The following is a 12,035-nucleotide window of genomic DNA, read 5'->3' as shown; positions in this document are numbered from 1 at the left end:
AATCCATTCATTACATCATTCACAGACAAGTTACTGTAGGGAAATAGGCAAGTTACTATAGCAAAGAACATCCCAGGCAGATTTACACAATGTGCTATAGGAGATTATCAGTGAGAGGAATACAAGACCCCAAAAACACAGAGGAATCTTTATAATACTTCATAAAGAGAGAGTGACTATGAAAACTTTTGGTCCCACGAAGAAACACTGGTTATCACATAGAAAAATATCTCTAAGTGGAGTTATGCACTCTTTTTTTTTTTTAATTTATTTTTTTGAGAGAGAGAAAGAGAGTGCTAGCAGGGGAGGGGCAGAGAGAGAGGGAGACACAGAATCCAAAGCAGGCTCCAGGCTCCAAGCTATTAGCACAGAGCCATACACGGGGCTCAAACTCATGAACCGCGAGATCATGACCTGAGCTGAAGTTGGATACTTAAGCAACTTAGCCACCCAGGTGCCCCGATACACTCTTGTTTTTTTAAAAGCTAGTGTTCCAAATTTATGACCTCTCTGTGATGACAACTGGCCATCATTAATAAGCCTCCAGATGCTTTCAAAATAAGAAACCTCTCCTTTAAGGAAAAGGTGATTGTGAAATGAGTAAGAACGTAATCAGTATTTGAAAGAGATTAGTGCTATAAAGAGAGCATTATTTGCAAATATTTCCATGGTCATAGTGTTGCCAGTAATGATACTGCCTATTAAAACACTATTATCTTGCCTTAAATTTTGATCACATCTCTCAGTTAAGCTGACAGTCTGATCAAAAGGGGGGAATTGTTAAAAAGAAAACCACAGGCCCAAAATGGCATCGCTTAGACCAAGTCACCAAACTGGGGCTTTATACCTAATTGCAGTTTCAACCTTCCCCAGAAATTAGTCTTAACTGGTCAGGAGAAAATATTCCAATCAGCACCGCTGAAGTCATCTGTCACATGGGCCTTCCATCTCCCAAAAGATGAGGTTAATTCACCTAACAAGACCTCCTGCCCTTCCGCACCAGGAAGGTGACCTTGCCTAGAACAGTCCTTTCTTTTGCTAATAACTTTCTTACCCCAACTTCCTTCCTATAACAATCCTCCATTTTGTACCATACCTTAGAGCTCTCTTCTACTTGCTAGATGGGATGATGCCCAATTTATGAATCACTTAATAAAGCCAATTAGACTTTCAGAGTTTAAAAAATAATATTATCTGCACACCTTTAAAACTTGGAAACAGAATTTGTCTGCATTAAACACCATCCAAATGAAGTTACAGTATTTTTTTTTTTAAGTTTAAGAAAGAGAGCACACACAAGCAGGGTAGGGACAGAGATTGAGAGAGAGAGAGAGAGAGAGAGAGAGAGAGAGAGAGAGAGAGTCCCAAGCTGGCTCCACACTGTCAGTACAGAGCCCAACGCAGGGCTCCATCCCACAAACTGTGAGACCATGACCTGAGCCGAAATCAAGAGTCGGATGCTCAACCAACTGAGCCACCGAGGTGGACCGAAGTTATAGTGTGTTTTAAACCCACTTATTAAAAATATAAAAATGCAACATATTCTGATTAATCTGCATAAGTGAGTGATTGACATGAGGGAAGACGGAACTCCGTAGCTTTGTTTCAACAAAAACCTTCAAAACTAGGTAGATGGCACTATACAATGAACATTGTGATTTAGAGTAAGCATGGCCAATAATGTACTTCCTCAACTGGGATTTATGTAACTGAGTAACAACCTCCCTTTTTAAAACAAACTGAGTTCTTCATATTCATTTTTAATTAATATATTTGTAAAGGTTTTATAATGTATGTTACAAATACTACAAATTAACAATTGTAAATATGTTAAGCGAAGGATATTATATTTACATAATATATATGGGTAATATTGACCCAGCTCTTGCTTACAAGGTGCCCAGCTCTGACTCACCTCTACACTTTGCATGTGCTGTTGCTACCTTCTGAAATTTCTCTTCCCTTTTCTCCAATCAAATTCTTACCCATCCTTTATTCTATATTTAAACGCTGTGTCCTCTGTAACTCACCACGCTGCACAACCTTGTTCCATGACGTAGCATATTTTATTCATTGATATGTGCATTTCCCTCTTGACCCTATGGGCTCCATGAAGATTCAGAAGACTGCCTCAATGCTTGTGTTTATCATGCCCCATGCAGCCACCTTCTCCACTTCTTCCCCTACACTGTCCTGCTCCAGCCTCTGGAACATGGAATAGGAGCAATAATCATTAGCTTTGGGAATTAATGGAAGTGCCCTGGAAGATGAACCAAACTGGAAGATGATAGCAGTGGGAATCTTTTGATATTCTTAAAGTCCAGTTAAAATGGAGCAGCAGAGTTTCATTCTTAATTATGAATAGAAATATTTAAATGCCTAGGACGTAACTGAGACCTTACTATCTTTTGTGTAAAGGCTTGTCTTCTGATTCTATTTTGAAAATACTATTAATTTTGGAGATTCTGATTCTTAGACAAATAACCTTCAAATGTGTTCCTTAGAATTATCGTAACTACAGCTTTCAACATAACAAATATTATTTTGATGCAATGGCTTTCTAAATCTTGGAAATGTTACCTGCATATAATGTTTTTCCATTTTATTTTATACTTTCTGTGTTATACACTGGCTTTTTAATGAACATTTTCTCTCTTATCTTTGTGTGAAGTGTAACACATTTTTAGCTAAGGAAAGACGATGGTTGACATGTTAAAAGTCTTGCCCCAAATGATGTATGAGTGGGGTTAACACAAGGCTTCCTCTCTTCCTCTCATTCTTGAATGCAGAAATCCACTGCTCTAGCATGAGATTCACCCCCACAGCCGGGACTGCTCCACAGAACCATGGACAGCCCATGTTATCTTTTCTCTGACTAGCTGTACCCCCTTTCCCACTTCCCAGCTCTCTCTCATGTTTTCTATTTTCAGTGACCCAATTGAGACCTGCTATTGGCACCACCAACCTTGTCCAGCCCAGAGTACAAAATGTTCCGGCCCCCACAAATATCACTTTTGGAGATCTTCCCCCAAAACATTTTTTAATAACAGCAGAATCTATACAGATTAGCTGTAGGGTTTTTGTGATTTCCATGACTCGGTGGGAATTCTCTGGGGGGTTTCTCTTAAGATCAAGAGGAAACCACAGAAAACGTTGCTTACTTTTAGATCTAATTTTTAGTCCTGTAACTTGAAAACTGTGTTGTCCATATGGACAGCTTTTTCAGATACAAGAAGTATACTGAAATTACAGGTGTCCCCCAGATTCATGGATGTTTCTCAAATAACAGTAATAGTTTATTGAGCACTTCAGTCATGCCAGGTCCTGTGATAAGCACTTTCAGAGATTACCTCTTTCTATCCTCACAGAAGCCCTGTGAGTTGGAGGCTCATAGGGCAGTCACACAGAGGCAGTGCACGTGGCCCAGGCAGATGAAGTGTCTTTCCCAGGGTCACACATTAGGCATCAGCAGAGCCAGAATGGTCTAACTCCTGAGATTCTGCATTTTCTACATATCATATTAAAAACCCCATTTTTACTTTTTAGAAATGAGTTAGCAATTTGAAAAGTACTTTCAGAAATAAAGAGTATGTCATATGAACGGGTTTCGAGAACATCTTGATCCACTTAAAATTTGCAACGTGTCCCTGTGTTTCTAGGTGGTTGTTAAAAGGCTAATTGTACTTTAATTTGCAGGCCCAAGAAGCTAATACTGAAAGCTTTCAAACAATATTGGTTCATCTTTAAAGACACATCTATAGCCTACTTTAAAAATAAGGAGCTTGAACAAGGAGAACCAGTAGAAAAACTAAATCTGAGAGGTAAGAGAGTCCTACATGAGGGTATGGGCTTGTCATGACCCAGCTAGCATGCATATGAAAGCCAAGGTTCCTACCCAGTGAAGCAGGGTTGACTTCCAGAGGAACCGCTCTATCTCACTGGTTTCCACACAGCAGCCTGTCTGCAGCATTCTGCTGTCCTTTCTTCCCCAGTGTGGCCAAGCCTATGAAGTGGTGGTAATTGCTGTCATCAGGGTAGTACATGAGGCCTTGTAGGATCCTGAAAACTTTCTAAATTCCAGGATGGTTCTGTTTAATTCAGTGTCGCTTCAGTTTCTGTACCAATTTCTGAAAGTGGCTGTGAGTGTACTGGTAACTCCATTAACTGAAAATACTTAACCAGTGCACTCAATTTCCTTATCATATGGTGACAGTGAGAAAACTCCCTCTGCCCTGATTTATTTTAAAAGTTTATATTCATAATTCAGTGCTACTATGAGGCAGAATAGCCAAATCAACCTGGAAAATGAATTCAGTTGATGACATGTTTAAAATGATAAGAGGGGCGCCGGGGTGGCTCAGTCGGTTAAGCGGCCGACTTCGGCCCAGGTCATGATCTCACAGTCCGTGAGTTCGAGCCCCGCATCGGGCTCTGTGCTGACAGCTCAGAGCCTGGAGCCTGTTTCAGATTCTGTGTCTCCCTCTCTCTGACCCTCCCCCGTTCATGCTTTGTCTCTCTCTGTCTCAAAAATAAATAAACGTTAAAAAAAAATTTTTAAATGATGAGAAAATAGTTTTTGTTATCCATGTTAGTTATTCATGAGTCTTATTTAGTTATCCTTTAATTAATGTTGTCTGCTTGCTCCTCAGTTTTTCAAAAGAGAACCAAATCTGAAGGGCTTACGTTCAAAGTGTTTCTTTTAGATGCACATCTGATATTGTTATAACAGATTTCTCAGAACTCAGTTTTGTCCCTTCCTTTTATCATTCAGGCTGTGAAGTTGTGCCAGATGTAAATGTAGCAGGGAGAAAATTTGGAATCAAGTTACTAATCCCTGTTGCTGATGGTATGAATGAAGTGTATCTCAGATGTGATCATGTGAGTAAAACCACAAAAATGCTAACTCCCTTCACCTTTATTAAACCTAAGGACAAACCAGCTGAGATGCTTTCTCAAATCAGAACACTCATCAGTCAGCTATTACTTTGTAACAAACAACCACAAAATCAAATGACACATACCAGTAAACCTTGGTCTCTGAAACATCTATGGGCTTGGATGATTCAGCCTTGTGTCAGCTGAACAGATCTGCTTCCAGCCACAGGTCTGGCTAGGCTTGGCTCCTTACTGGAGGTAAGCGCACTGTATTCTGGGTACCCAGCTGCCTGGGGAGGCTCTGCTCACAGTGATGGCGGAAGTGCAAGAGAGGAACTACAAACGTGGCAGGCCTCCTAAAACTTGAGCTTTGAGTGAATACACTGTTATTTCCACCTACGTTCCATCAGCTAAAGTAAGTCCATGGTGAGGCTCAAAGTCAACAGGTGGGAAATTACACCCTGGCTCCAATGAGACAGATCGTAAAATTACATGGCAAAAGGTGTGGATACCAGGAGGATGAAGATTGAGGTCAGTAATTCAGCATACGATACTTACTGTTGCTCTGAAGAATTCGACCGTTCATCTACATCCCCTCAGCTTCTGAGACCACTCCACTTGGTTCCCTGAGGTGAAAAATGAGCACACACATTAAAGAACAATAGAGGCCGCCACTGACTGGTTCAGAGCCCATCAGTGGACCTGATTCCTACTATGGGATTCAAATCTTTAGTAAGAATAGGCCAGGGTAGACATTATATGGGAAATCAGTTAATGATTTTTTTCCTCATGTCCTTCTGTAATAGAGATCAGACATGATATGAAAATGGAAATATACATCAAGCAAGTCTGTCGGGTAGCTTGGGTTTTCATCTGTCTGTGCTCCATGGAGCTCCTGTGTCCTTGGTTTATCTTTAAATGCAAAGTTCTCTGCATGGAATTTATCACAGCTGACATTCCTGTTCTCTAGCCCTTTAGCATAGAGAAACTCAACATGGGACTCAAAAGCTTTTGTTGGGTGTTAAATTAGGTGATTGACAGCCACTCAGAACATGTGCCACTTCACATCTTTCCTTGCTTGGTAGGTGACAGTTTTGTATATTGTCGAGATAAGAGCCCACCTCCTGCTCTGTTCCCAGCAGGGTGGCTCTGTACTTGAATTTGTGTCTCAGCCCTCTGATGTTTGCTGCAGGAGAATCAGTATGCCCAATGGATGGCTGCCTGCATCTTGGCATCAAAGGGCAAAACCATGGCAGACAGTTCCTACCAGCCAGAGGTTCTCAACATCCTTTCATTTTTGAGGATGAAAAATCGGAACTCAGCATCTCAGGTGGCTTCCAATGTCGAAACCATGGACATAAACCCGGAATGTTTTGTGTCGCCTCGGTGTGCAAAAAAACACAAGTCTAAGCAGGTACTGCTAATCTTGTTTGAGTGATTGTTTGCAGTAAATTCTGTATTTTCTGAAGTTAAATGAGGAATTAAAATGATTGAGGCCATCATCATGAAAAAATCAGCTCATGGGGATATTTGACTTTGGACTCCGTATTAGACCATGTTAAGAGATTATTGTTCATTTTGTTAGCGCTGACTACTGCTACCTAAACATGGTAATATTCCCAGATTTAATTAAAATTATTTAGTCCCCACAAATTAAAACTTTACATTGTGCTTCCATCAGAGGGGGTTAAAAAGTTACGCAAATAGACTGATGTAAGTGGAACCATTGTCCGTGGACACTATATAGACCCTAGAAAGAGGGACCCAGAACTCTCCATCTCCATGAACCTTACAAGTTTATGTGTTGGTTGATCTTGTTCCTTCTTCTCCCCAGTGATTTACATGTTTTGTTTCAGAAGGAGAGAGAGGAAGCAAGAATGAATGAATGGGTGAATGAATGAATGAAAATGAATTCTCTTTGTAGAGCTACAGTTGGGCCTTGCATTTATTTTTCTGACTGGGGATCTGAGCCAAAGGGACGATTATAGAATAGTCACTGTATGCTAAGGACAGTTTGATGTCTACCACTTCTGCTTAGCTGGCAGCCCGGATTCTAGAAGCCCACCAGAATGTGGCTCAGATGCCCCTGGTCGAAGCCAAGCTGCGGTTCATCCAGGCATGGCAATCTCTACCTGAATTCGGCCTCACCTACTATCTTGTCAGGTGATTACAATGTTCACTTGCCTCTCTTGCTCTCTATGTGTTTCTAAGTGCCTTTCTTGGATCCCAGTTTCTTCTCAGTCTAGAACATAGAACTCTTTTTATTTTAGAATATTGTCCTTTCACAAATGGCCCAAACACACTGGCTGCCCATAACAATCTTCCATACCTTCTCTTCACAGACATACCTGGGTTCCCTGCTTCTCCCCTTGTTCCCTAAGTTTTCAAGTTGGCAGCCTGAGTGATCTGTTTAAGATCTGAGTCAAAACATGGCAGCCTCTGCCCAGAACCATCTGAAGGCCTTCTGGCTCACTCAGTGTATAAGCCAAATCCTTACAATGGTCCTACAAGACCTTAGCTCCAGAATTTCACACCTCTGCTCCTCCTTCACTGTGCCCAGCCACGCCGGCCTCCTGTGACAGGTCTTTGAGCGCACGCACATACACACACACACACACACACACACACAAATACATACATACATACATAAAATGCTGCAGCCTTGCACTGGCTATGCCCTCTGCCTACAATACTCTTTCCCCAGATACCCACATAGCACAGTCCCTCACCAGCATCTTTAATCAAGTGGCCTCTCTCACTACAGCCTACAGTTGTAAAACTGTAACCACCCCATTTGCCAGTATTCCCCGGCCCCCTTCTGTGTTTTATTTTCCTTTATGATCTTATCTGCCATATATATTTCACTTATTCATGACCCTGTCCCCCCACTAGAATACAAGCTCCATGAAGATAGACATTTTCATACTGAGATCACTACTATATTCCTTGTGCCTAGAACGGTGCCTGGCACACACAGTTGGCAATTTTAAATTAATTGACTTGACCCTTTCTTACTTTGCTTTCCAATGATGTCAGTTTTATGTAAATGATGTGTACAGGGCAGCCTTATTAATTCTCTCCATTCTTCATATGTTCTTCATATCACAATAAAAACACCCTTCTTCTGTAGAAAGCTAATCCTTCACTGTCCATTCTTTGGATGCCATTTAGAAATGTTCATATTATCTTTAAGAAGTTGTATATGAATGAAAATCATATTACAGGAAGCAGTTGCTTCTTTTAATTCATATTAATTTTTTTTAGATTTAAAGGAAGCAAGAAAGATGATATTCTGGGAGTTTCCTATAATAGGTTGATTAGAATCGATGCAACCACTGGGATTCCAATTACAACATGGAGATTCACAAATATGAAGCAGTGGAATGTAAACTGGGAAATCCGGCAGGTACAGTGAAAGTTTTTGGTACATTCAGCGTTGAGCCTATATATGTGTGTTCCATCGGAATTGTACATTACTCTGTTCATACATTTAGAACTCAGAAACCACAGGCATATGGTCATTGTCTGCTAAAATAATCACATGCAATTCTGGGCAGTTTCCTAACAAGTACAGGCCGAATGGTTTTGAATTAACACCATGGGTTGGCTTAGTCTCCATATGGACTTGCCATACAGACTCTAAAATTGCTGAGCAATTTGATTAGTTTCCTTCAACTCAGCATAGGATTATGTAAGACTTAGACTGACAATTACTTAGTGGAAACTACCTGAGAACTGTCATCCAAAATGAATCCAAAAAGGCCTCATCTAATGGGCTGCCAAGAAGTCCAACTAGTTGAGGACTCAGAGGCTCAACTGCCCACCTGGAGAGCATTCCAGTCCCAAAAACTAAAAACTACTAGAGAAGCAAGTGATGTGAGCAGGGATGACTGAGAAAAGCTTTGCCTCTTGAGTTAAGGGGACCCCAAACCATCTGCCTCCCATTAATGGCACCCCAGGAGCTAAGTTCAAGCCAAAGCTATAAGCTGGGAAATTGTAGATCAAGTCAGAGGCACCTTAGCATCCAGATGATTTAACACATTCTGATATTGATAAAGAATCTTTTCTCCTTTGTTTTCTCATTTTTCCAGTAGAAAGCCATCTACCTAGAGGGATGATAAGAGACATACACTGTATTTTAAATTTTTTTAATGTTTATTTTTGGGAGACAGAGCACAAGCAGAGGAGGACAGAGAGAGAGGGAGACACAGAATCAGAGGCAGGTTCCAGGCTCTGAGCTGCCAGCACAGAGCCCAGTGCCGTGAGATCATGACCTGAGCCGAAATTAGATGCTCAACCAACTGAGCCACCCAAGCACCCCAAACTCACACTTTTTTTTAAAGAACCATGGATTCCTTTCAGTGGAGGCACTCATTTGTAGAATAAAAGTCTGAGATTAGGTGGCCTCTAAGACAGTGGCTCTAAATCCTGGTTGAGTATTAGGATCGCCTGGGGAACTTGAAAACACCACTGCCCAGGCCACATCCTAGACCAATCAAATCCCAGTCTCTGGGAGTGGGAGCCTGGCATCAGTAATTTTCAAAAGTCCACTTGAGCAACCAAGGTTTGAGAACCAGTGAAGAATGTTTCTTCTGATTTAGAGTTTGTGACTTTCAGCTGGGAAGGGGTGCAGGGCTGTTGGGTGCAGGAAAATTCAGGGAAGCCTTTTATTCTCCATCAAAAAGTCTGCAAAGTACCCTGCCCCTGGACAGATGGAGTGCTTAGGAAGTTCTTAACATCTAAACAAGAGTGACAGAAAGTATCTATGTGTGTTGGGAGTTAGAATGTTTTCCCAAATGTGTAGCAAAGTTGACACCACAAGAGGGCGCAAAGAGAGCAAAGACAAGTTTGCTGTAAGCGTCTAATGGAAGTGGTGATTGTTTTTGGAGTTGTTTTGGAGGGTTTTGTTTTGTTTTTTGTCTGTGGGGTTCTGGGGAGAGAGAGGGAGAGAAATCCCAAGCAGGGGGAGTTATCTGTAAGCCACCTAGACAGTCCTCAGCTCTGACGCCATCACAAGGCGTTTTTTTCTTCATTTTCCTTGTCAGAGTTTAAGCTTACCTGTGCCTTCCTCTTCCAGGTGGCAATCGAATTTGACCAGAATGTCTCCATTGCGTTCACCTGCCTGAGTGCGGATTGCAAGATTGTGCATGAATACATCGGTGGCTACATTTTCCTGTCCACCCGGTCCAAGGACCAGAATGAGACACTTGATGAGGACCTGTTCCACAAGTTGACTGGTGGTCAGGACTGAAGCAAAACAGATCTGCCTACACAGACAGTGAGCCAAGAATGGTCCTCCCTGGACAGATGGGATCCTTGGCTCACTCAATGTGTAGAGTCCAGACTGACAGACAACCATATACTTACCGCTGGTCACTCAGATGAGGATCCTTGCCTCATTTCAAACACACTGCCTAGCATATCCCTTTCCTTTCTTTGCCCTGTCCTACCAGTAATAGAGGAGGCCTCAGTTGCCTTTTCTGTAAAATGGGTAGGTAGAAGACAGGCTAATACTACTATATCCCAGTATGTAGCTACAGTTCTGTGACTTCCAGAACCTGCAAGTGTATGGCTAGAAGTCACCAGTGTGCCTTTCTGTTCCGTTGCTAAGTCAGTGGAAAGACAGAAAGGTTAAAAGCCACATGTAACCAAGGATCTACCTTATTCCCTAACTCAGGTACAAAAAGAAATCTGTCTTTACTTAACAGAACTGCTTTTAGTTCCCATATTGTGAAAATGGCAGAGAGAGTCCACACTCACACTTTTTCCCTTATAGGTCAAGGTCTGGGGGAGGGGAGGGGAGAGGTGGGGGTACCTGGTACTAGTTGGTGACAAGGGGTCAGAGCAGTGGCCTGCAGTGTCATCAGTTCACAGTGACTTCTGCAGAGGTGACTGCTGACCCATCTGGTCTTGGACATCGGTCCCCTCAGGTTACTGCTACCACCTGCAGCTCCTTTTCCATTCCTCGGCCACCTTTAAGTCCTTCCTGATGACACGGGTGACATAGAGGAACAGGGAAATCCATTCCTCAACCCAGCTGCATGTCTCAACTGCTTCTACTCTGAGCTGGGGCTCAGGAAGATGGGTCTAGTTCTCTCTGTTCATAAAAACCACCTCCCTGCATCCAGGCTTACAATGGGGTCTCCGTCCCAGCTGGTCATGGAGAGAAGGACAAACCTCTTCTCCAAGACCACCAAGTCAGGGGTTGATGGCTTCCATCTACATTTGGTAAATTAGGAGCTGATAATAGACCTTTTTTTCTCTTTGCTCTTGTCATCTCTACCTCAAGACATGAGCGTGAGCCAATTAATAACTGCCCTCAATTGTCATTTTCTGTTTTGGTTTGTCAGCTTTGGGAGGAATGGGTTTTGAGAAGGAAAGAGGCAGTATCAGGGGTAGTGGGTAATATCAGATAGCGTTTAATTATGTTTTTATAAATGTTCTCCTGTCACAGAAAGGACTTGGGTTGCCAGGGTAAAGCAGAGGGTCCATTTCCATTTTGAAATTCTTTTAAGATCCACTGTGCTTTATTTTCCAACTAAGACATTTGAGAAGAGAGATCTCCACTCCTCCAGGAACCACATTAAGACAGCCCTGTCTAGGGGCGCCTGGGTGGCGCAGTCGGTTAAGCGTCCGACTTCAGCCAGGTCACGATCTCGCCGTCCGTGAGTTCGAGCCCCGCGTCAGGCTCTGGGCTGATGGCTCAGAGCCTGGAGCCTGGTTCCGATTCTGTGTCTCCCTCTCTCTCTGCCCCTCCCCCGTTCATGCTCTGTCTCTCTCTGTCCCAAAAATAAATAAACGTTGAAAAAAAAAAAAATTAAAAAAAAAAAAAAAAAAAAGCCCTGTCTAGGGAACCCCAGGCCCTGAGCTGGAAGCTGTTGCTTGAAAGTCCTCTTTCAGCCCCTCCTTTAGAGGTCAATGTTCATGAAAACTCCCCAGGCACCAGCTGAACTTCCAAGGCCCAGCTTAAATCTAGGAAGTGGCTTAGGCACTTGGAAAGTCTGGTCCACATCATAAAGAACTTTGCTTGAAATGTCTTCTATACAAACTAGTGCTGAGCATACTGTTTTACTTGGGGTTGGTCATTTCTACATAGTCTTAGGCTCTATTATTTTAGAACCTAAGTCAGGTCTTTAATATGATGTCAGGCCCTAGGTTAA

General features: G+C 42.3%; 1 protein-coding gene across 1 annotated transcript in view; it reads left to right on the top strand.

Moving 5' to 3' along the window:
• Positions 1-10,126, top strand: part of FERMT1 (FERM domain containing kindlin 1) — a 30,072-nt gene extending 19,946 nt beyond the window's left edge. The window contains exons 9-14 of the mRNA XM_047069686.1: positions 3,697-3,821; positions 4,772-4,878; positions 6,068-6,289; positions 6,914-7,038; positions 8,140-8,281; positions 9,953-10,126. Coding sequence (XP_046925642.1) covers positions 3,697-3,821; positions 4,772-4,878; positions 6,068-6,289; positions 6,914-7,038; positions 8,140-8,281; positions 9,953-10,126 — 895 coding nt within the window. The remainder of the gene's footprint in view (positions 1-3,696; positions 3,822-4,771; positions 4,879-6,067; positions 6,290-6,913; positions 7,039-8,139; positions 8,282-9,952) is intronic.
• Positions 10,127-12,035: the final 1,909 nt, after the last annotated feature.

Source organism: Lynx rufus, unplaced genomic scaffold (genome assembly GCF_022079265.1).
Source record: "Lynx rufus isolate CCGP_SWC_20201006 ecotype Redwood Valley unplaced genomic scaffold, mLynRuf1.p SCAF_8, whole genome shotgun sequence".
Taxonomy (NCBI): Eukaryota; Metazoa; Chordata; class Mammalia; order Carnivora; family Felidae; genus Lynx; species Lynx rufus.
Note: the sequence above shows the minus strand (reverse complement) of the source record. Positions and strands in the feature narration are given on the sequence as shown.